The sequence below is a fragment of the Gymnodraco acuticeps genome, unplaced genomic scaffold (genome assembly GCF_902827175.1).
Source record: "Gymnodraco acuticeps unplaced genomic scaffold, fGymAcu1.1, whole genome shotgun sequence".
Lineage (NCBI taxonomy): Eukaryota > Metazoa > Chordata > Actinopteri > Perciformes > Bathydraconidae > Gymnodraco > Gymnodraco acuticeps.
The window spans coordinates 227,319-253,008 of NW_022991585.1; the positions used below are offsets into that span (position 1 = coordinate 227,319).

Below are 25,690 nucleotides of genomic sequence, written 5' to 3' on the forward strand. Positions count from 1 at the left end.
GCATGCTTTTCTGACCCTCAACAACTTTCACAGAGGATATATGAGGAAAAGGGTTCAAGTTTCAGGTACCTTCTCATGACAAAAGGGCTGCAGAATGTTTAGAAAGTTTGTGATTTGGAAAGCAGTCTATTGATAGTGAAATTGACTTGAATGCCCACTTAACCCTTTGAGCAACAAGTGTCCAATCTTAACGACTCTTACAAAAGAGACATTTCTTCACATGTTGAAAAAGACTGAAACAACACTCATCAATTAGATAAAAAAAGATCAACACAATGTAATAAAATACGTGGTGAGGTTGTTGCTTCAATTGCTGTACAAATGATCTTTGAACCTTAGCTAACAAGGAAAGAGACATAACATTTTTAAATATGTTTAAAGTGTAAAGTTTTGTCAGCTCTTTTTTGTGTTTAATTACTTTGGTTCATGTTATTTTAAGTGTTCTGTCCCTGTAGGCCTATGTCTCATTTAACTTACTGGCTACTTTGTGAGAAATGTCTCCCAACAAACTCCTAGCTAAGCATTTTACCAGCATCTCGGAAAACTTTTCTTTCAGCTTACAGCGGCTTTTCAGCAATGCATTTAAAACCCCCCTGAGGTTTCACTTGCAGCTACCCTCACACACCCAGAAATACAGCGAATCTCATAAAGGAATATTAGAAAAGACTTGGCTCCCACTTTCCTCTCTGCGGAATAAAATGCAGTAAATTAAACACCGCACACAGACACAAATGTCTCTCTAGAGGGCAGTTACCTAACTGTTACAAAATGTTTAGTCAAGTAAGGTAAGTGTGGATGCTCCTAAGATCTTCTAATGATTACTAATGCATGCAGCTGCACCATCCTTTAACCTCTCGGCAGAAACACAGCTAATATTTGTTCTTCCCAGCATGTTTATTCGAAACTAAAAGCTGCAGCTGTTTGGTCTAGGGGTTTTAAAGAGGACATATTATGCTCAGTTTCAGGTTCATAGTTTGGCTTTTTTGTGCGTGTTTACATCAAAAGAGGTCTTCTCATACTGCCTGTGCTGCAGGCACCTGTGCTTTCATTCATTGGTTAGCTGGCCGGCTCTGTTGTGATTGGTCAGCCGCTTAGAGATGTCCCGCCCCTTAGCCAATCACGAACATCATGATGGAGCGCTAGCCAATGGAAGCACGAGTGATACATAGTGATGTCACTATTTTACGGAAGTACAAAACTGTTTCGTACGATGTCTAACTTTTTACTCTTTGTGTCTCTTTTAGTTTTTTTTTTACATACATTCAACCTAAACTTTGCACTGTGGAATGAATCCATCTATATTTTGAGAATACAATTTGAAGCAAACAGCTCCGATAATACCCTCAGTATGCATTGTGCTTTATAAATACATCTGGCTTTTCTATCAGCAGTGATACCATCTCTAATGCATTAGCAGGAAAAATAAAATCCCTCCATTTCCCCTGAAATTATCTTGGCAGGTAATACCGCAGAAATGCCCATATTGAAGATATCACACATGACCCCTGCTGATTGGAGCCACACTTAATACAGCAAAGATTATTTTTGCTTTGCCCTGAGACGGGACCTCTGCAGGAACCTCTTCTTCGACTGAAACAGAGTTCAGGCTTTCCAAATGTCCCTCCGGAAAGCAGCGGCTGATGTTAATCCAAACAAAAGAAATGAGAAATAAAGCCCAAAGATAACACACTTTAGAGCAGAGTGGAAACCAGGCCTTCACTGTGGACAATAAAAAGAGGAGGAAGATAATAAGATAAATGTCTTTAGGTTGATCAGCCATTTTAAACAATTGCTACACAATAAATACTCTGATCTTTAACTTAAAACATACATAATTTGCTAATTGTTGTGTTCAAATGTCTATTTTGTGCCTCTACTTTGACATTTTTACCTGCATTAATGTTCAAAAAGCTCTATATTTTTCTCATATTGCCTGTGTATCTCAACATCTAACTTAAGTACAGTACTTGAGTAAATGTACTTCTACCTCTGTCTGGGAGTCATGTTTTATTGGCGTATTAGAGTACACACATTATAGCCTGAAGCAAGGGGGTACACGGTTTGTTTTGTATACGGGCAATCCCCACAGGAGCAATTTGGGGTGAACTGTCTTGCCCAGGGACACAACGACATGCTGACTGCAGTGGGGTTTGAACCTGTGACCCCCCGATCCGAACACCAACGCACTAACCCACTACGCCACTCTCCCTATCACCTTCAATGTGTTGGAGCGCTAGCCAATAGAAGCTTGAGTGTTTGGGAAGTAAACAAAGGAGTCAAATGGAGGCGTTTCAAGCAGGGGGGGGGGAGTTTGTGGGAGAGAAACTCCCTCTGGAGGGAACACATTGGGTGTTTCTCAATGGCGAGTAAAGCTGCTCCAGAGCCACTATTTCAAGCATACTACGTCATCGAGTGCCGCCGAAGTACTGTTCCAATGTCCAGCATACTTGGAAATCTACCGAGCCCGGCGTACTTCGTTTGGAGACATTTCCAAAGGCTGCACATGTGTAGACTCTGCGGTCTTAAAATCCCCACAATGCTTTGCGCACGGACCAATTTCCCCAAATCTGTGGCGGAAAATGTAAGGCGGGGCCTCTGTTCCACTCTTCGTTTTCCGAATGCCAGGAAGGATTGTTGCCTCGCTTCTGAAGCAAGACGCTCGGAAGACAACGCGATTGAGAAACAACCAGGGATTTTATCCTTTGCAGACCATTTACATGCACACAAACCTATATAACACACTACAGGAAAGGGGAAACCACAAAAAAACATTATAGGGCCTCTTTAAAGAATTTGCAAACGTATACAAACAGAGAAAAACATGCAATATATACGTCCAACAGAAGTTGTGAGACAATAAAAATGTAAACTGTATTTCAATTTTGCTTTGATTCTAAAAAAAAATTGAATATTTTTTGTCTATTGCAATAAACCTTGGTCCACTAACTCTGAATATGAAGATGGATGGAGAGAACTCAGCAGTTATTAGGCCACAGGCTGTTGTATTAACGTTTAACAGCTTATGTCTTGCCACTACTAAAAGGAGGGGAGGCAACTATTTTAAATAACTATAGGCCAATCTCTAAATTGTCAGTTCTGGCGAAGGTGCTCGAACGACTTGTGAGTGAACAAGTAAAGGAGTTTTTATGTAAAAATAATATCCTGTCTAAACATCAGTCAGGCTTCAGAAAGCAACATAGCACCATCACTGCCACAATGAAAGTGGTGAATGACATTACGAGTATTTTAGACAATAAGCAGAGTTGTGCAGCTCTATTTATTGACCTTTCCAAAGCTTTTGATACCGTCGATCATCGCATCTTAAAGCAGAGGCTACTCAGTATCGGCATATCCAGCCATGCAGTAGGGTGGTTTGTGAACTACCTCTCTGAAAGGTCCCAATGTGTTCACTTTGATGGGTTGTCTTCTGAGTGGTTAAACATTGCTAATGGTGTTCCTCAAGGTTCTGTTTTAGGTCCACTTTTATTCTCCATATATATCAACAGTTTAGGCGAAAATGTGGATGAAGCTACTTTACATTTTTATGCTGATGATACCGTGATGTATTGTGCAGGTCCCTCCATTAAAGAGGCTGGTGTTAAATTACAGGCTGTTTTTAACATTATTCAGACTCAGCTTGCTGAACTTATGCTTCTTTTAAATATTGATAAAAACCAAGGTAATGCTATTTTCAAAAGCTAAAAAGACACCAGAGCCTGTTTTGGATATTGTTACTATGCAAGGACAAGTACTTGAAGTGGTTACCAGTTATAAATACCTAGGTATCTGGCTTGATGATTGTCTTACTTTTAAACTTCATGTCAATAACCTGCTTAAAAAGCTGAGGGTTAGACTAGGTTTATTTTTCAGAAACAAGTCCTGTTTCTCTTTTGAAGCCAGGAAAAGGCTAGTCACTGTGACCTTTTTACCTGTGCTGGACTATGGTGAGTTGATCTATATGAATGCACCTGCCCATTGCCTGGAAAAGTTAGATGCCGCGTATCACAGTGCTCTGAGATTTGTTACTAACTGTAAAGCACTTACTCATCACTGTACCCTGTATGCCAAGGCAGGTCTGCCTTCACTAACTGTACGGAGGCTCAGTCACTGGTACATGTTCATTTACAAAGCCATGTTGGGTAAACTACCTTTTTATATCTGCTCTCTGATCTCTCGACAAATTGAAAGTACTTATTGCCTGAGATCTCATGATGTTGTTTTATTAAATGTGCCAAGTGCTAGGACTGTCTTAGGGAAGAAAGCTTTTAGTTGTGCAGCTCCACTAAATTGGAACAGTCTGCAAACATGTTTAAAACCGAGCACTTTGGTTCCCCTGCATCATTTTAAAACTCAGCTGGGTGACATGCTGTTTGATACTCATGGTACCTGTCTCTGTAAATAGAGTTTGTAAACTGTACCCTCTACATTATGTTGTTTGTCATCCTTATTGTTGTTCTGTTGTTTTTATGTTACATGTGTAACTAATGTCCTGCAGGTCACCCTTGAAAAAGAGATCTTTTGATCTCAAGGGGCTTTCACCTGGTTAAATAAAGGCTACAAACAAACAAACAAACAAACAGGGAATACAAATATACAGGACTTTATATTGGCTTCTGCAGAGAGGCTTTCTGAGATTGCAGGGTTTAAATGGAGGTTAAAGGTCTCCTGTCATCTATAAAACCACATTTACTGTATGACACCAAGCATGTGTTGGTGTGAAGGTCGATGTGTTATGACGTTGTTTATGAATGTGTTTGTGTGGATGGATTCTGTGTTCTATCAAAACAGATAACCCAGCAAACCCAAAAGGCTTCACTATTCGTACAGACATGAATATGATTAAATGTTAACTCAGTATTTTACTAAATCTACTCCACGACCACTCATTTCTTAATATTCAGCCCTCGTGAGTCCTCAGAGAGAGCATTAGTAGCAGCAGATGCCAGGTGATTGTAATATCCAAAATTCTCTCAGAGATATCAGCGATCTTTGCCTCGCTGCCATGCTGAGAGGAATCCCACGAGTCGAACAATTTACTAAATGATTCCTGCAACAACTTTATCTCTTTTCGAGCAGCTCTAAGTTTTACATTTTGTTGTGTCTCGTCAAATGTGTTAGTTTTGTTTATGTATTATGTCTGTCATTCCAAGTATAGTCAGGTTTTCATGTTATTTCACGTCATGTCTGTTATTCATGTCATTTATCTCTGGTCAAATCCCTGTGTTTCATGTCATGTCTCGTTTTCCATTTCCTGTTTTATTTTGTACTTACCTCTTGTCTCATTTAAGGCCCTGTTACTTCCTGCCTTTGTGTGTTTTCCCGCCATCGTCAGCGTCTGCCCCGCCCCTGATTGTTTCCACCTGTTCTCACTCACCTCTTGTTTAAAGGTCCCATGTCATGGCCATTTCAACTGATCATGATTCCATTGTTGAGGTCTACTAGAATAGATGTATATTGTGCAATGTTCTAAACTCACATTGGTTTCTCATACAGCATCTCTGTATAGTATGTGTATTCACTCTCTGTCCTAAACGGCTTGTTGGAGCTCCTGCCCCCCCCACTCCCTGTGAGCCCAGTGTGCTCTGATTGGTCGGGACGTTGCGAGGCTCGCTGCTCAGTGAGCTGGCTTACTGGTGTGGTTTCTGGGTCAGCGAGACAGCGCGAAACTCATCCTGAGCACACACAAACACTCACAGCCGATGTAAAAACAATAAGTGTGGCTTGATATTGAGTAAGAAAAAGGTTTTTAACGCTGTGAGAATGGGTCTGCGGAGAGCATTTCTCCGCGATCCCAACTCGTCTATTACCAACCAGGGAGCTCTATGCAAGTCAATGGAGTCAATGTTAAGTCAATGTTAGTTGAACATGTACGCTAAAGGTCCTGGTGTGTGAGGAGCTCCGCGGATTGGTCCATTTTGGTTCCTGGAAGAAACAAATGGAAAAAGAAAAATCCCCAACGAGGCGTTCTGGGGCAGCACAGACAGGTATTTTCTGTGTTAGAGTTTTACTCGCTCCTGGGTGTACTTTGAGGGTTTGTGACTCTGCAGACCGTTTACATGCAGAAAAAGCTACATAACACACAAGGGGACGGGTAAGAACCAGAACCTTTAAATAGTCCTGTCTTCCCCTGTCCTGTGTCAGTTTGTCTTGTTTGTTTCCATGGATGGTCGTGCCAGGCTTCAGCCAGGAGAGGATCATTTCCAGTCTAGTCAGGTTTTGTTATTTTGTTATTTTTTACAGAAGTTAATCTTAAATTCTCCTTTTGTTACGCTTGTTTTTTCCTCCTTGTGTGTGCTTTTGGTTTAATCCAGTACCTACTCTGTCAAAAGGGATTTTCTGTTTGCTTGAAATTAAAAGAATATTTTTGCTACATTCAAGACTGTCTCTGGGTCGTGCATTTGGGTTCTCCAGTTTTGTTACGATTATTGTGTTATGTCACGTTTTGTATGTCTTGTTTTGGGTGTTTTGCTGTTCTCCCTGTCGTGTTTTCCTCTTGTTATATTGTCTGGTCCTTTTCCCTGTGTTTTTCCTCCTGTCGTTAGTTTCCCTGGTGTGTCTAGTGTCTGATTGTTTTCACCTGTGGCCCTTGTGTTTCTCCTCCCCTGCCCGGCTGTTTCTCGTTTTGTGATTACCCCTCCCTGTATTTAGTCTTGTCTCTCCCTGTGTTCAGTGTTGGTTTGTCTGTGACTGTGTTCACCGGGGAGTGTTCTGATTGTCCGTGTGCCATATCCTTTAAATAAAGGTATTTTCAGTTGTTTCTGCATTTGGGTCCTGCCTGCTTCACTCACCGTAACAAGTTTGTGTTAAGGTAACACATTTTAGTTTAAAAAATGCTATCTTCAATGTTATTTGGTTTACCCCACATCTTTTTTTGTATGGCTTATCACGATCTATACTGTACAATGGAGCTGAATGGATTTTCATGTGTGGCTATAAAAGTATTGAATAGAATAGAAACATCTTCACAGAATCAATACTGTAAGCCATAACCCTCACTGTGACCTTATTGAAAATACGTTTTGAAGAAGAAAGTGACTTTTTAAAGTAAATTATTTTCAGTGTATCTGTGTTATTGTGTTGCACTGTGTAGGAGCAAACACAATATCTGTGGCTTAAAGCCCACCTCTGCTCCGCGCCGTCCGTTAGATGAGCCTGGTCAGATTGATAAAAGGAGTTCAACACACCGGCATAAAAGTTATAACAATAATCTGATTTTAATACAGTAAAAAACACAATACGAAATACAGAGTGCCCTGAAACAGAACACTCCGGGCTCCCCGCTCTACTGCCGTGCGATACAGATATCGGGACCAGCCAGTCAGAAACAGGGGACATTTTGCATGACTACACAACAGTATATATGGATATATTTTGAGGTGGAGAGTCACTTCTTATCTTCCACCGGACCCAACTCCTTTAATTTCCCAGGGAAGGTTTCACACAAACTATTCTTTATAACAATCAAACATTGTACACAGATATATTGGTGCTTGGGATTATTCCCAGCAAGGAACCTTGAAAAAAGAACATGTGTGTGTGTTAGTGAGGGAAAGTGTATGTGCGTGTGTGTGTGCATGCTGATAAGCAGAGGCATATGTGTGTGTGTTGCTGATATCTGGGTTAAGGAGTTTATGTGTGTGTGCTGCATGAAGACAGGAGGAGGTGTATGTGTGTGTGTCAGGGTCTCTGGGTCATGGAGTGTAAGTAAGAAGGTTTAGATATATAGGATTACTTTAAACAGTCCCAAATAATACATGTTCACTTCAATACAGTTCAAGATAATACCTGTTTACTTTAATACAGTTTAGAACAATATCTGGATGCTTTAACTGTTGGAGAAGTGACCTAAGATTTTCATCGGCATAACTACACTGTTGCTATGTTCGTATGACAAAATAAAGAACCTTGAAACCTTGAAGAGCACAAACTAAAATCCTTTCATCTCCATTAGGATTGGAGGGTTTACTGTAAATGGAAGTTAAATGTCTCCTGTCATCTATAAAACCACATTCACTGTATGACACCAAGAACGTGTTTGTGTGAAGGTCGATGTGTTGTGAAGTTGTTTATAAATGTGTTCCTGTGGATGGATTTTGCTCTCCTATCCAAACACATATCTCAGCAAACCCTAAAGGCTTCTAAATATTACTAGAGACATGAATATGATTAAACATTCACGATGTGTTATTTTGGTTAAAGTGGTACAAATCAATGTTTTCATAAGACATGATCTGGTGTAATGTAAAATGTGTAATTAACTAATTATCACACATCTGTGCAGTTTCCCTCAGTTTTTAGCAGCTTCTTTTTCTTTTGAAACTGTTTTGGTTTACTCTGATTGGCTCTAGTCTGTTTTCAAATGGGCATTCCACTTTCATTGATGCAGGAATAAGTCATAAAACAAAGAAATAAGTTAGCATTTTACGACTTCTGGCTCCCTCTTGATGTTTTTCTGGTAAGAGGCCTAAAAAAGGTCTGTGGTAAACACAAGGTTAAGAGATGTAATGTTTTTACTGTCTATTATGTGTGAGTAAATGAGACTAATGGAGCTCAGCGCAAGTTCAACCAGGAAGACCGTCTTTACTCATTCATTCACATATTTCCAGCTTACTACTCTCTCTCCTCTCAATCAGTGATCGGGGGCGTCACTCCCCAGCTAAACCTATCACCTCGCCTCTTCCCACAAGCCATCATAGTGCAACCCTAACCCTTTAAATCTGCTCTCTCCCCTTCCTCACAGTCAACGCAGCCCTCCTCCAGTCCTTCCACCTTCCTTTCTTCCAAATCCAGGGTCAAGCTTAAACCACTCCTCTTCAGACCGACCTCCATCAATCCCTTCATGCCTCCACCACCACCAGTGTCTAGATCCCAGGGGAGGTTTATTGGCTCAGTTTTCCCCTCCCGGATGATACTCCCGCACAACGGGGTCTAATCGCCAAACACCATTACATGTATCTGTGTATTCCCGGCAATAAATATATATTGTTGTATCAAAAGAAAACTTGTCTCTCCTGATTGAACATAATCCCACTGACACAAGTCCACCTTTAGCGTGAAGTCATTTGACCGTGCTGTAGTTCCTTTGTGGCCTAACATTGGCTTTTTACTTCTGCCGATTGCAGAATCATAAGTTTCATAAACACATGGTTCCCAAAGAAAACTCAATGCAAAAAATCCCATTGCTTTCTGTCGATGGAGCGATGTTTACTTCCATGTCGGCTTACCACTCTGTTAGTTTCAGGAATCGTGACTCCAAGATAAATATCCTGTGAGAAAAAAGGAAGGACTTCATTACGCAATGGGTTAACAGGAACATGTTTTATGGATTGGTAAGATGGACACTTCATGCATACATTATGAGATAATGTACCCCATTTGTTCAGCAGTTCAAATGGGTTTCATTAAATACAAAGATACATGTCATTACCTGCAGTCATTATCAGACATATGATCATTTCCACTTCCAGTGTGGCTCTCTAAAGTTTGCTTTCTGGCTCCACTGCACATGCCGGTGCTAAACATCAGCTCAGTTAGTTACTGCAGCCAACAATTTCATTTTTATTCCACTTTTCTATACTGACTGGGACTTCCTTTGACATGTCTGACACTTAAAAGCACCTCATTTGCATATCAGGTCGAGAGGTAGCACTCACTTCTTGTTCTGTGCATGGCAATTTACATAAATTCCAGGAATTTTTCGATGCATACCCTGCTATCAGCATCACATGAGGTTCTGCACGCTCCAGTTCACAAACTGCTGCGACGGCTGCTCTGAGGGGGGGAGGGGGGGGGTGGCTGCTGCGGCTAGTCAGTGGGCTCAAGGTAACCAAAAATAGCATCAGAGCAGAACCAACAAAAAGTCTGGTCTAAGTCTAATCTTTTTTTGGAGGTGGTAAAATATAACTTAAATACCAATATTAAAAAACTCTTTTAAATGTTTAAACTTTTGTACCATGACAGATTTCCAACTGCTAGAAAGAACAGTCGTGTGTGTGTGTGTGTGTGTGTGTGCCACGTGTGTGTGTGTGTGTGTGTGTGTGTGTGTGTGTGTGTGTGTGTGTGTGTGTGTGTGTGTGTGTGTGTGTGTGTGTGTGTGTGTGTGTGTGTGTGTGTGTGTGTGTGTGTGTGTGTCTGTGTGTGTGTGTGCGAGCGTGGTTGTGTGCGTGCGTGTACATATGTTTATATATTTATATCTATTTGGATATGTATTTTTACTGTTGATATGTATATTCATTTAAGGATGTGTGTTAGTTAGTTATTTTTTATTTATGTTTTTAGTTATTGATATTTATACATATATTGTTTATTTTGTATGTCTCCTTTACAAAACCCTGATAACCTGCTGCTGCGTCAATATAGTACATTCTTACTGTTGACATGTTTAGTTATTTAGTTAATTAATTTATATACATGTTTTTGTTTTTTTTAACCTTTACAATACCTTGATAACCTGCTGTGACAAAAATAAATCCCAATTGGTATCAAAAGAGTTCATTCATCCTATCCTTATGATAGATATGCTAGCATAAGGAGGATGACTACCCTGGCTTCAACAGCAGACACTTGGGAGGCCCGAAGGATAATATGATAATCCCTTTTATGATAATGCCTATAATACCATGTGAGGAAGTCATGAATACATTTGCAAGGTATAATCTAAAATAAGAAAGCACCTCAGACAGGATTTCATCGTGGTGCTAATGCTGACCTGAGATCATTTATAGCGCTGCAATCTGAATGTGATCCTGTGCATGTACAGTATATGTGCATGTATGTGGGGGAGAAACAGAGAGAGCATGTAAGCGCAGATAGCACAAAACATTGCGACAGCTCAGGCTATAAATGTCCAGGGGAGGATATACTGGACTAGTTTTACGAGGGTAATGGGAGGAGGGGCCGCTGGAAGAAGAGATACCCAGGAATGAACATCTCATCTGGGATGAAAAACAGCTCGCTCTGGGACTTCAGTAGCTCACCTTCCACTCTTATGCACAGGGACTGCATGTGTGTGGGGAATTAAAATGTGCCCTCTGAGTGAATGAGTGAGTGAGTGAGTTCACTTCAGCCTGCTCTACAAAGGCATGAGTGGTGTAATAATTAAGAGGCCTGGGGCCTCATTTATAAAGCGATATACGCTCAAAAAATGGCGTACGCCATTTTCTACGCAATGTTTGCGATTTATAAAATACTAACTTGATGGGAAAACGTGCGGTCCTCCACGCAAACTCTAACCCATGCGTACGCACTAAGCACAACAACGGGAGAGACGAGAAACTGCGACACCGTTGGCAGAAGGAAGAATGGAGATAAATATGTGGAAATAATACCATAAACAAAATGTTACCTCTCATTTATCATATGAAGAATTCATTTTCAAACATTGATTAAAGCCAATCTTAAAATGATTAAACAAACACCTGTTTGAGACTCGGTGCACACAAAAACATAACTTGGAGAAATAAATAAATACGGATATGTTATTGAAAACCATCTCGAATATGTTGTGTTAATGTTATGAAATGTTTTCTCATAAATGATGCGGTAAGCAGGAGGACAGCATTACTTTAAACTGACGCCGTGTTGCATTTCTATAGGTTGTAGATACGAGCATGGTTTTATATACTATCACGTTTAATCGTGTTTTATGCCGCGCCGTTTGCCAAGACTTGATAAGTCGCTCATAAAACACAGGAGGTATGGAAGCTAAGAACACCATATGTGGTCAATTGTACAGCGAATATAACACAACAAATTAGTTGTATTTCCTTTAACTGGTGGATATAGGCAGGGCCGCCTTAATGCACGGGCTGACCTGGGCTGAAGCCCAGGGGCCTACGGAGATCAGGGGCCTATCATGAGCCAATAAAAAAGTTAAAAAAATTAAAAGTTTTTTATTTCGGATGTTTTTAAACAACATTTAAATAAACAAAGTCTTGGCTTTCAGAATATGAAACTTTTATTTCCAAAATCACACAATAAATACATTTTTGAAGCTTGTAAAGGGAAGATGACAGCTCTCACTCGCCACTCACTCCGGCTGAAATTATGAATGTAAGGCGTATAGTAATCATAGATAACACGGCAGGGTCCATTACAGTTTGTTTTCATCTGGTTTCAAATAAACAAAGTCTTGGATTTCAGAATATTAAACTTGTTTCGGCAAATTCAGATGATAAATACAACGTTGAAGCTTGTAACGGCATAATTACAAGCGGAGAACGGAGTAACTTGACGTCACAGCAGGCATAACAACAGCCGGTGTTTCTCGTAAGTGTTTTCCCCGGGAAACAAACACAATGCACGCAAACGCAAAAATACACAAACACACGTATACACACACACACTCGCGAGCTTCCCCCAGACCAGTAATCCAAACGAAAATATCTTCCCTCCGTAGTATTTTGATAATTTGCTCCGCTAATCAATCAGATCGATGGATTCCAGAGATTTTTCTCAAAAATTATGACTCCGTAACTGTCAGTGGGCACCACTTCACAGCGAATCAGAATGAGAATATGTTTCACATGTGACTTATTCAAATTGCGAGTGATTGAGTGACAGATGAAGGTTGTTTAGGAGAAAAAGTTTGAGAAGAAAAACTTTGAGAGTGGCGCTCGGGAAAGGAAATTGTTGAGGGAAAAGGAGTTTCGAGACAAGCAGCTATTACAAAAAATGCCGAAGCTTACAGGTTATTTTAAACCTGTAGGCCAGGATGAGGAGGAAGGACAGATTAGTTTTGTACCGAGCGGTAGCGGTGCCGGCCGCGGGGCCTCGGAGCCAAGTAGGCCGTCTGGTTCTGATAGCGATGGAATAGCGGGAGAGGAAAAACAGACAGGAGGGATGTTGGAGGAGATGGAGAGGACGACGAGGACTTGCTACGTGGAGGGGAGCCAACGGCAACCAGACAAATACATGAGGGAGGTCCGATACGTCACTCATCTGGAGGAGAGGACCAGGCGCGCGTAGAGCAGAGTGGAGAAGTGCGATCACAGAGCCTGCCGAGGCTATAAATGACTTTGATTTGTTGTTTAAATAGGGGGCCTACAAAACCTATCAGCCCCAGGGCCTGATGGCAGGTTAAGGCGGGCCTGGATGTAGGGTTGCTGCGGGGGGGTTGAGACGCACAGGCTGCAGTGGAGACGCTGCGCACAGCTGATCGACAGCTGGAACACAAACCACCAAATACAAAAACATAATTCAGATCCAGTCGTCATGACTCCACTCCGGAGGGATTCCCCGATCACTTCTTACAGTCTCTCATCAAGGGGGCGTCTCCTGTCCCCGGTACAAACACACTGCCTGAGGAAGGCTATGTGTATTGTTTTTGTCATTAACCTTTTTCGGGCCATTTATTTATTTATTTTGGTGACGATCCGACCTCCATGCTGCTACTCTGGTTCAAACTGCATCCACCAAACAATATGATTTATCTCCACCTCCCCAAAATAACCCACATCTGACACGGCGTGAGATGTCTTTTTTAGCTGTTCTGTCGTCATTTCCTGCTATCTTCTTCATAAAGTCAGTCAAAATGAATGAATGGGCGTTTCTTTGACTATTTATAGGCAAATATGGGCGTTACGTGAAGCCCGCAAAAGCTGCACCGCATTTCGAGTCGGTTGTGATTTATAAAGGGAAACCGGCGTAGGAAGTGCCGTACGCACTTTCCTTGCCGGTACGCAATGTTTGGTGAATCGGGAAGTGGCGGAAAATGTATGGACCTATTTTTCGGATTTCTACTACGTAAGCAACCTTCCCACGTGAATCCTACGCACGGCGTTATACATGAGGCCCCTGAACACCCGGTCAGCGCGTCTATTATTGGTTTAAGCTGCGCCCACTGGACCTAAATAAGCACTGATTTGATCAACTGGGAGACAATTAATCGTTTTACTTTGTTGTGTGTCATTAATTCATACAACTGCTTTTGAAAAATTAAGGTTTAAGGAAGTCTAGTTTGTAGATTTATCAAACACCATCAGTTTTTTCTTTATCCTTTTGGCCTTGATGTAAGCCTCACATCCTGATATCCGTAATAAATACATTCCCATCCATCCATCCATCCATCTTCTCCCGCTTATCCGTGGTCGGGTCGCGGGGGTAGCAGTTCCAGCAGAGAGCCCCAAACTTTATTTTCCCTGGCGACATCAACCAGCTCTGACTGGGGGATCCCAAGGCGCTCCCAGGCCAGCGAAGAGATATAATCCCTCCACCTGGTCCTAGGTCTACCCCTTGGTCTCTTCCCAGCTGGACATTCCCAAACAACAACATATTATTCACTTTTCAAGGGTAACTTGCTTTTTTCTGAGATGCTTTTGTTTGTTTTTGACATACACAAGTTTCCATGTTCAATATTTGTATTCTCAACAGTCACAAGATAATACAATGCCAATAAGTACACTTAAGACTAAACATTGCAAATACCACAGAACAAAAACAGATGACACAAAATGTAGTTAGTTGCGGTCGCACATTGTGCAGCAACTACTGTTAATGTGAGCACTTAATTTGTTATATTTTTACACAACACTCGACTTAGTACATATTGTACTATACCTCACGGGACCTACATTGTAATGGCATCCAAGGTTTCCTTTTGCCACTATAGAGCGGGGTTGACGACACGCAATCCAAGACAATAAGCAGCCGAAGGTTTTCAGTCAAAAAATGTAATTTATTAACAAAAAAGTATTGACTTAAATAGTCTCAAAATAACAAATCTAAATCAATATTTCGGCGATATACTTTCCTATATAAACTATACTTTGCAGTCCAATTTGCAACACTAATCTCTGTTTACAATTTGCGGTCGAAAAACTGTTCCGCTCCCCGTCTCATCAGGTCTCCGAGCACGCCGGCTGTCCTCAATTAAATACACACCGGAAGGTACAAGGAAACAGATCATATTTACGATATAAAATTAACAATCATTTCCTCAAAACATATTCACCATGGCAATATAAATCATTTTCCATCATTAAATCATTTATCAAATTATGAATCGAAATAATAACTTTGTGGCTCTAACATACTGGCCCCTAATTGTTGACGCAGTAGCAAAACAATTAATACATTATAATAGAGCCAAAAAACAAGCAGTTACTCAAAATGTAACTGTCACCAATATACAATCATTGTCATAGTTCATAGTCCAATGTTTGTGTTAGGTGTGTTTGCATGAGTTCAAGAGGAAAAGGGGGGGGCATGTGTGTGATACTGGGTGTCAGAGGTTACTAGCACATGACACCTTGTGTTCAATCAACTGCTTCCAGGAGCAGACAGAGCTTGTCAATTGGTCGCTGTAAGGTGCTACCCTTGGTTTTCACCAAGACACTTCGGACAAGCCCTTTCGACCCTGACAGTGTCTTTATCACCCGGCCCAGTTGCCAGGAATTTCTTGGTGCAGTGTTATCCACGATGACGACGAGATCATTGGGGCGAAGGTTCCGTTTGGGGCTGTGCCATTTGACTCGCTGTTGCATGATTGGGAGATATTCTCTTATCCATCTCCTCCAGAAGAGATCTGCGAGGTATTGTGCCTGTCTCCATCTCCTCCGTGAGTACAAGTCCTCCTTGTGAAAGAGTCCAGGTGGCATAATCGGTTTTGTCTTTAGCAGAAGGAGGTGATTTGGCGTGAGGGGTTCGAGATCGTTTGGGTCACTTGAAACTGTAGTCAATGGTCTGTCATTCATGATGCTCTCAACTTCGCACAAAGCTGTCTGTAGAGTCTCATCATCCAATCTCTGTTCTTTTAGAACGGAACACAGAATCTTTTTTACAGGTCTGATGAGCCTCTCCCAAACTCCACCATGGTGGGCTCCATATGGCGGATTAAAAGTCCATTTTACTCCGTCCCCGAGTAATGCATTTTGAATCTTGTGTTGATTCAGGTCTTTAAGAGCAGCTCTTAGCTCTTTCTGTGCTCCCACAAAGTTTGTGCCGTTGTCGGTCCTGATGCTTGTCACCTGACCTCTGCAACATATGAATCTGCGCAAAGCATTGATGCAGGAGTCAGTGTCCAATGAGCTCGAAACTTCCAGATGTATGGCACGACTCACAAGGCAGGTGAAGATCACTCCCCAACGTTTTACATTTGCTCTGCCTCGTTTAACCTCCAGGGGTCCAAAGAAGTCGATACCAACATGAGTAAAAGGTGGTAGATCTGGAGACACCCGATCCTCTGGGAGGTCAGCCATTTTCTGCTCTCCAACTGTGGCTAGCATTCTTTGGCAGAAAACACAGGCTCTGATTATCTTTCTGGCTGCCGAGTTAGCACGAGGCAACCAGAATCTTTTATTTAGTCTTGAGAGCATGTGGCTTCTCCCCGAGTGTCCAATCTGCTGATGGATGTGGCCCAGGATCAGTTTGGATACAGTAGAGTCTCTGGGCAGGATAATGGTGTTCTTCAGATCCATTGGCATTGCTGATTTGCTAATTCGTCCTCCCACTCTTAGCATGCCTTCAACTAAGATTGGGTCCAGCTTCCTGATAGAGCTGCTTGCTCTTACTTGCCTTCCCTTCTCCAAAAGTGCAAGTTCCTGAGAGAAGTGACGTCTTTGCTCAGAGTGAATTATTGACCTTTCAGCTTCTCTAATGTCCTCCACAGACAGATGTTGTGATCCAAATGTCAACTTTAGCTTGTTCATTTTGTCCTTTAAGGATTTCAAAAGAGTCCCATCTGGGGCAAGGTCAGCCTTTGCAGATTTCCTTCTTTGATTTAGAAGAAGAATTCCCCTTAATTTAAGTATCCAAGCAACCCCTCTCTGCAGTCTGCTCCATGATGAGTAATACTCAAACAGTTTGCTGGTTGGGTTGGTTTCGTGGACACTCAAACTGTTAACTGCTACGTCCTTTCTAACCTCTGGGTCCTCTGATGGAATAAGGCCCAGGTTCTTAGGTGTTTTTGGCCAATATTCCTTTTCCTTTTCCAGATACTTAGGTCCTGTTCTCCACCTTGATGTCTTTAGAAAGTCTTCTACATGCAGCCCACGGGATGCGTCGTCGGCAGGGTTGTCTATGGAGCTCACATGCCTCCACTGCTTCTCGTGAGACAGGTCCTTGATCACTGAAACTCTGTTTGCCACAAATGTGTGATGTCGTTTAGTCTGGTTGCTGATGTATCCGAGGACAGAGGTGCTATCTGTCCAGAAGGTTGAGTCGTTGAGGTCCACTTTAAGCTCCCTTTTCAACATCCTGTCCACCTTTACTGCAAGTGTTGCTGCAGTAAGCTCCAATCTGGGAATAGTGATCTGTTTGAGTGGAGTCACTCTGGATTTCCCCAAAATAAATGGAACATGGACCCTTCCCATACTGTTTGTAAAGCGAAGATAGCTGGTGGTGCTGTAACCTTTTTCGCTTGCGTCACAGAAGTGATGAAGCTCTGCAGTCCTGATTGGTCAAAAGTTCTCAGGTTTCATACACCTGTCCACTTGAAATCTGCTAAGCTGTTCCAACTCTGTGATCCATTTCTGCCATTGTTTTAAGTATTCTTCTGGGATGATTTCATCCCATCCACACTTTATCCTGCATAGCTCTTGGAGGATCTGCCTGGCTTTAAGGATAAATGGGGAGAGGAATCCTAATGGGTCGTAGATGGAACTGACTGTAGAGAGGATCCCTCTCCTGGTAAGAGCTCTGTTTTTGATATTGACTTTGAATATGAAGGAGTCTTTCTCTGTATCCCATTGGATTCCAAGTGCTCTTTCAATTGGCAGGTTTTCCCTGTCAAAGTCCAGATCCTTGAATAGCTTTGCTCTGTGATGCTCAGGTATACTTGCAAGCACTTCACGGTTGTTACAGACCCATTTGGTCAATGAGAAACCTCCTTTGGCGCATGCGTCTCTGAGGTCTCTGATAAGCTTAATAGCTTGTTCAACTGTGGCCACTGATTTGAGGCAATCATCAACGTAAAAGTTGGAATTGATTGTTTCAGTTACCTCTTCGTCGTACTTGAAGCTGTTGTCTTCTGCCACTTGTCTGAGAGCATAGTTAGCAATGCTAGGTGAGGACACAGCACCAAAGAGGTGGACCTTCATTCTATATGCCTCCAATGAATTTTTAGTGTCTCCATCTGGCCACCACAGAAACCTAAGGAAGTCTTTGTGCTCTCTCTGGACTTGCACTTGATAGAACATTGCCTCGATGTCCCCCATGAAAGCAATTTGTTCTTGGCGGAATCTAAGCAGAACTCCAATGAGTGTTCGCCAGGTCTGGACCTTGGAGAAGTTCCTTGTTAAGAGATGTGCCTTTGCAGGATGCAGTGCAGTCAAACACAACTCTAAGTTTGCGCTTTTGTTGATGGTAAACACCGTGGTGAGGTATGTACCATATCTGTCCATCATTCCTGTTAAGCTGTTCTGGTGGCACTCTCTCTGCATAACTCCTTTTTAACACATCCTCCATGAATGTTTTGTATTCCATGGCATATTCTGCATCCCTCTTTAGGAGATTTAGAGTACGTTGTTTTACCATTTCGTAGTTGTCAGGCATAACCATGTCCTTTTTTCGAAAAGGCAAGGGTAGGTGATAATGTCCATCCTTGAGTTCTACTGAGCTTGATGCTATCTCCATGAACCTTTTGTCTTCACCTGACATTTCCTTCTTCTCTTCATAATCTTTTTCCGAGAAGTCCTGATTGTATTGTGTGATGAGGAGATCATTCAGGTTGGCTACTGATATTCTGTTGACCATTGTGACCACAGGTCCGGATTCCACAGCAGTACAAGCGTTGAGTGGTCCATTTACCACCCATGCAAACACTGTCCTGACTGCATATGGTCCATTTCCTTGACTTCTTATTATGTCCCAAGGTTCCATTGCCTTAGGAACATCAATTCCTATTAGAAGCTCTATGTCAGCATCAATTTCTTTCAGCTGTATGTCACTTAGATAAGGCCATCTTTCCAGATCCTTTTGGGTAGGTACATTTTCTTTTGAGACAGGAATCTTACTCTGTGTGTACACCTGAGGTAGGTCAATGTAAGTACTGCCATCTAAATGTCCTATCTCCAATCCTTTGAGTTTGTAACTCTTTACAAGTCGTTCCTGACCCATTGTTCGTAGAACGACTGTCGTTTTTCGTGCTTTGGGATTCAGCTGTCTCATTAGATTCTCTGTGCAGAATGATGCTGAACTGCCGGGATCAAGAAAAGCATAGGTTGAGATAAACTTATCTCCTTTGTGAACCTTGACTCGAACAGGCACTATGGCTAGGGCACAATCCCTACCGGCCCCGAGACAAGTGCACTGTTGACCCAAGCTCCTTTTGTTTCAGTAGGGGGAGGCTTTTGTAGAAGTGGACTGTCAATGTGAATTATTGTTGGGTGACTCTTTTGACATGTCAGCCTTTTCCTACAGTTCCATATGACCCCTCATCAAACATCCAAAACAATAACCATTAATCTTCAAAAAGTCAACCTTTTCCTTGTGTGGATGATGTTTGAACTGATGGCAATCAGTCAGCACGTGCTTGCCTTTACAAAAGTAGCAAAAAGAGGCAGGACTGCTCCCTTGTGGCTGTTTGAAGGTGTTACGCTGCTCTGTGTTTGATGGTGCAGCGCTGCTCTCCTGATCACATGCTGCTGCGATGATGGTGGCGAAGCTGCTGCCTCTACTTTTAGGTGTTCTGTGGCTCATGGGTTGGCTCCTAGTGGCCATCCTTGGGCTAGAGATGTGGCGATCCTGTATATCCCCAAATAATGGGTCCAGGAGTATTTTAGCTTGTTTTTCCATAAGCTCCACAAGGTCACGAAATCTAGCTCTCTCCTTTGTTCTCTGTAATATATCATAAGCCACTGTCCGCCATTTTTCTCGCAGTTTGTAAGGGAGTTTAGATATTATTGATCTTAGATTGGAAGGAATATCTAGTTCATCCATGTACTTTAAATCTTGCATAGCATTGCAGCATCCTCTTAAATACATTGCATATGCCTGAAGTGCTTTGCCATCATCCGGTCTAATTGATGTCCAGTTCATTGCCTTTTCCAAATAAGCGCTGGTTACTTTGATCTCGTCCCTAAAGTGCTCCTTTAATAGCTGTTTGGCTTCTGTGTAACCTCTTTGGGTATCCATATGCAGGCAGCTGCGAACGAGATCTTTGGGCTGGCCGGAAGTGTACTGGTCGAGAAAGTAGAGCCTGTCATGACTGCTAGCGGTTTTATCCTCAATAAGGTGTTCGAAAGCTCGTATAAAGGACTGATATTCAAGTGGATCACCATCAAACACTTGTATCTCCATTGTTGGTAACAAGGTAAGTTTCTGCTGCATAATGATGAGGTCAGCAATATCTCTCTGTCTCTGTATAACAGTGTCCAGGTTATCATGGGTTTCATTGCGTTGGGTGGAGCTATGCATTGTGGGCATTTTGAAAGGTCTAAACTGTATTGTGGATTGCTGAGGGCTGCGAAGATTAATGACAGTCCTCTGAAGTGGTGTTTTAGGCACTGCACCCAATGGCATGAACTCCATGGCTGAGATTTCAGGATCCAAAGTGTCTGTGCTTTTTTCTTTGCTTTCCTCCAGATAAGCATTCATTCCATCTTGAATTTGATCCTCCATTTTTTCCTCCACGTCAATGCTTTGCAGAACCTTTATTTTAGCAGCAGATGCTGCAATTTCTGTGTCCAGTTCCATTTGTTCCAGTTTTTGTTCCAGTTCAGCTTTTAGTGTTGCTTGTTGTAATAGCAGTGCATGTTTGCCCTTTAATCCAGCTGCTCTGGCTAGCAGGGCAGCCTTTTCAGCAGACGCTCTTCTACATGCTGAGGAGACTGAAGAGGTTTTTGAGCTCCTTGACTTGTGTGAAACATTAGAGATGCTGTCATGGGGATGAATCTTTGATTGTGCAATTTTTTCTCTTTTCCACACATCCACATCTTTCATACAATATTCAAAATGTGTGATTTTTGGCTCAAACCAGTCCACATGATCCTCCTCTCTCTCTTCCTCTGATAAAAGCTGCTGTACGGATCCATGAACACTGCACAAGTCATTTATATTTTGTTTGAACATTTCCAAAGCTTCATTCACAGGTTCCACATTCCCATCCTCCACAAGCAAGGCCTTCATTTCGTTCATTCTCCTTGTGCATGCTCCTAATTTCCCACTGCGGGAGGCTTTGAGTGATTTTAACAATGTTTCTGCGTCAGAAGAAGTCCTGGGATCGTCCGACATTATTTATTTGTTTGTTTTTAGGCCGTGCGTAAAAGACGTTGCGCTCCTTTAATGAGTCTCACAGAGCACGCCTACTGGCTTCCTTTGTTGCACAAACAAATTGAATCACATTCTTTTCACAGACGATCCACAGGTATTTACAATCCTCCTCCAATGTGTGCATCGCCGTTATGATTTCCTTTTAGACATTAACACGTCCGACATTCCAATCAATGCGTACACGGATGTATTCCCTTTATTTACTTACGACCGGCCCAGTCTGTCCGCTCCTGTGTCTCTTCCTTACGGAGTTTTTCGACTTGATGTAATGGCATCCAAGGTTTCCTTTTGCCACTATAGAGCGGGGTTGACGACACGCAATCCAAGACAATAAGCAGCCGAAGGTTTTCAGTCGAAAAATGTAATTTATTAACAAAAAAGTATTGACTTAAATAGTCTCAAAATAACAAATCTAAATCAATATTTCGGCGATATACTTTCCTATATAAACTATACTTTGCAGTCCAATTTGCAACACTAATCTCTGTTTACAATTTGCGGTCGAAAAACTGTTCCGCTCCCCGTCTCATCAGGTCTCCGAGCACGCCGGCTGTCCTCAATTACCTCACTTAAATACACACCGGAAGGTACAAGGAAACAGATCATATTTACGATATAAAATTAACAATCATTTCCTCAAAACATATTCACCATGGAAATATAAATCATTTTCCATCATTAAATCATTTATCAAATTATGAATCGAAATAATAACTTTGTGGCTCTAACATAGGCCTACATATTAATAAAAAAGTTAAACCAGCTACTGTGCACAATTATGTATATAGTACCTTGTGTTAATATGTTTCTGTTCCTGTATCTGTCTGCCTGTCTGTCTGTCTGTCTGTCTGTCTGTCTGTCTGTCTGTCTGTCTGTCTGTCTGTCTGTCTGTCTGTCTGTCTGTCTGTCTGTCTGTCTGTCTGTCTGTCTGTCTGTGTGTGTGTGTGTGTGTGTGTGTGTGTGTGTGTGTGTGTGTGTGTGTGTGTGTGTGTGTGTGTGTGTGTGTGTGTGTGTGTGTGTGTGTGTGTGTGTGTGGTGTGTGTGTGTGTGTGGTGTGTGTGTGTCTGTCCCTCTGTCTGCCTGCCTGTCTGTCCGCCTGTCCGCCTGTCCGCCTGTCCGCCTGTGTGTCTGTCCGCCTGTCCGTCTGTCTGTCTGCCTGCCGGAGTAAAGGATGGCAGAAGACACTACACTACCCAGAATCCCCAGCTATCATTTGGACTACACCATGTGCTCTGTTTGACGTCACGTGATCTTCAAATTTCTCCCTGCAGAAAAAAAAAACATGGCCGAACTTCGTTTTATTCTCGATGGAAAATGCCTATTTTAAAGTTAGTTTGGCCATTAAAATGCGTTTTGATGTCATTTGATGCGAGAAATATGAGTTGTTATTTCAGATTATGTGTGTAGTGGATGTACATGATCTTTAGTTTGCTAGTTATTACGAAGATTACTTCAGGAAATTGCGTCCATAACGTTTTCATTGTTACCAAGGTGGTTGCTAGGGACGCTGCTATCGATATTATTTCTGTTATGTTGTGTAACTGTTTAATGGTGTTATCTTTATTGCTACCCCCTTCCCCGTCAATGTATAGTGTTGGTCCACAGCGCAAACATATTAGTTTAACAAAATCCGCATCTAAAGATAGCCTACGTTATTTCCCCCTGTGCAATTCCAGTCTTACATCTCACAGCACATCGTCATTAACAAATAACGGAAACAGACCGAAAACATTTAAAAAAAATACAATAATACTTTATTCCGAGTGTGCTTGCTTTTCTCTATGGAAGTCATCACATAACGGCATTGTAATACACGGTTCGGCTGCATTAAATATTACATATCTGCCGTAGTTCTGTATTTATATAGCCCTGATGAGAAGACTTCTAGACAAACATGAGGAACTGAAAACGTGACGTGGATCATAAATATATCAGCCATTAAACAACATCTTACATTTCTTTTCACACAATACGTCTCCTTGCAGTATCAACACTAATTCGGCTGACTTTTATATTTGATCCAATTGGTAGATAGGCTGTATTTACACCATAAAGGTGCACAGCTGATATAAAGGGACACCTAGTGGTTAAAGCATGTTATTGAATTTCATTATTTGTATTATTAGATATTAATAGGATCCCTATAAAGTATATTAATTACTCGTTATTCTCTACTAATAGTTAATTAAAGACTGTATATAATGACTATTTTGCACATCCCTTTCAAGATTTCAAGATTTTCTAAGGTTTATTGACATATCATATAGGCCTACACAACTATGGTGTAGTTATGCATTGAATGAAAAACTTGGGTCGCAGGTTCCTCAATAGTGCATTACAAGACATCTATCAATATTTGTGCGTACCTCCAGCAATGTTAACTATGTTGAAGCACTTATTTTAACTGATATTATACATAATGTATTATACTCTTATAAGATGTATGTAGATATTTCATATCCGACCTTGTCAGGTATTGAACAATCAATAAATAAAGAACACAGAATTGTTGAATATAAAACACAGAATTTGTGTGATTATACTAAATGATTTACAAATAAACACCACTGCGGCACATTTTGCAAATATGGCAGTAGCCATCGATCAGCTTAAGATAACATATACTTTTTTGATCTCAAGTTGGAACATTTGCATTACATCAGCATGTGTAACAGTTGTATAACTGTTTTGCAAAATGTGCCTCTGAACCTTAACAAGTGCATGTTTCAGGCTTATCAATTAATGTAATGTAATGTAATGTTATCAATTAACAACAGGGGTCACAAACATAAGACCAGCTGTTAAATAAAGCTCTTCTGACCTTAGCTGGCATGTGTGTATATATATATATATATATATATTAATGCTGCCCATTATGGGCACAAGCAATTTTCACCCATTTATTAATTATATGTTTTAAATGTGAGTGTTTCCTATCCCCTAAACCTCCAGGGATGTACACAGTTTAATACTGGCAACTTCTTATTATGGGAAATACGAAAACGTCTTTTAAAACTACAACTCCCAGTAGAGACGTGCCATAGATACAGAACATGTTGCGAAACAGAATAGCCAGCATTTGTAGTTCTGGGGACAGGGTGGGGGAGGGGGGACGCGGTGGACCCGTTCAAATCCAGTTTTGGACAGTCTGCCGTGATTCCATCCCATTTCAAGTGCTGTTCGAGGCTCGGCGTAACCCTCGGAGCACACTCTCCAATCACAGAGCTTGAGGACTATCACGGGGTTTGTCAAACAGAGCACATGGTGTAGTCCAAACGATAGCTGGGGATTCTGGGTAGTGTAGTGTCTTCTGCCATCCTTTACTCCGAAAAAACATTTGTTTCTCCGAATCGAAGGGGAAAAATACAAAAGCATTGCACACAATTTAAACCAATCAATATTGTGTAATTAACAAGTGCAGATATCACTGTAAAATCAATCCACAGTAAGGGGAATACTTACTTCCGGGTGTACAATTCTCCGTTATCCAATGAGAATGGATGCTCACATTGCCTTTAAGGGCAGTCGACACAAACGAACGCCGTGCTTCCATGAGCGTCCATAGAAGCATATGGACATCCCGGAAAGCTGAAAATGGACGCTAAGGGCCCCCCCCCTTGCGTTGAAAATGGACGCTAAGGCCCCCCCCCCTTGCGTTTGAAAAAGCCGACAGGGGACTTGACATAACGTCAACATAGGCCGACCAGGGAGTGAGGATGTGTTGGTCTGTCTGTCTATCTGTCTGTCTGTCTGTCTGTCTGTCTGTCTGTCTATCTGTCTGTCTGTCCGTCCGTCCGTCTGTCTGTATGTCTGTCTGTCTGTGTGTCTGTCTCTCTGTCTGCCTGCCTGTCTGTCTGTCCCTCTGTCTGTTGTGATGGAAATTATGGTACTAAAGCTTAATACAGTGTAAACCTAATGAAATGTAAACTGCTGTATTCTGCAAATGTCATGTCAACGGTTTGACTGATTAGGTCAAATCCCTGGAGTGACCTTTGAATGTGTGTGAGTGATCAACAGATGTTTTTGCAAGGGGGTTTTATGACACTACAGGAAGGATGAGGGGAAGGAAGTTAGGATAAGGTGTTATCTGTATCCCTTTTGCTCTGTATTGAGTGAAGGTTTTGCATACTGTGTCTGAGGGGTATCTGTATATCCCATTGTCTTGTATGGAGTGATGGTTTTGCATACTGTGCCAGAGGGGGTATCAGCTGGCCTCCCAGAATGTTGTTGTAATGTAAATCTGCTTTGATGTCCTCCTATAAAGAGAGCCTGTTTCACTCTGAACAGTACGTGCTCTTTTGGAGGAGACGTCATACTTGCAAGTATAAAGATCCTTTTTGCTTTTACTACGAATATTGTGTTGCTGTACGTTTGTTACCTTACTGATTATTCTCTCTAGAGTCTAGACCACAGCTGTTTAGAAAACTGCTACGACATTTTCTGTCTGTCTGTCCATCTGTCTGACTGTCCGTCTGTCTGTCTG

General features: G+C 41.7%; 1 protein-coding gene across 1 annotated transcript; it reads right to left on the reverse strand.

The window, feature by feature from the left end:
• Positions 1 to 14,406: 14,406 nt before the first annotated feature.
• On the reverse strand, positions 14,407 to 19,173 carry LOC117533833. The gene is made up of 2 exons (XM_034197798.1): positions 18,537 to 19,173; positions 14,407 to 16,870 (listed from the first exon to the last, which is right to left on the reverse strand). Exons 1-2 carry the CDS (start codon positions 19,102 to 19,104, stop codon positions 15,255 to 15,257), a joined length of 2,184 nt encoding a protein of 727 aa, XP_034053689.1. The 5' UTR covers positions 19,105 to 19,173; the 3' UTR covers positions 14,407 to 15,254.
• Between the last annotated feature and the right edge of the window lie 6,517 nt (positions 19,174 to 25,690).

Bases quoted from the DNA above. Each gene is read 5' to 3' on its own strand.
- LOC117533833 (XM_034197798.1), bottom strand. From the start codon at position 19,104: ATGAGACAGCTGAATCCCAAAGCACGAAAAACGACAGTCGTTCTACGA. The intron at 16,871-18,536 runs ATGGACATTATC...TTATTCCATCAG, and splicing joins AAGCTCAGTAGAACTCAAGG to AGGACCCAGAGGTTAGAAAG.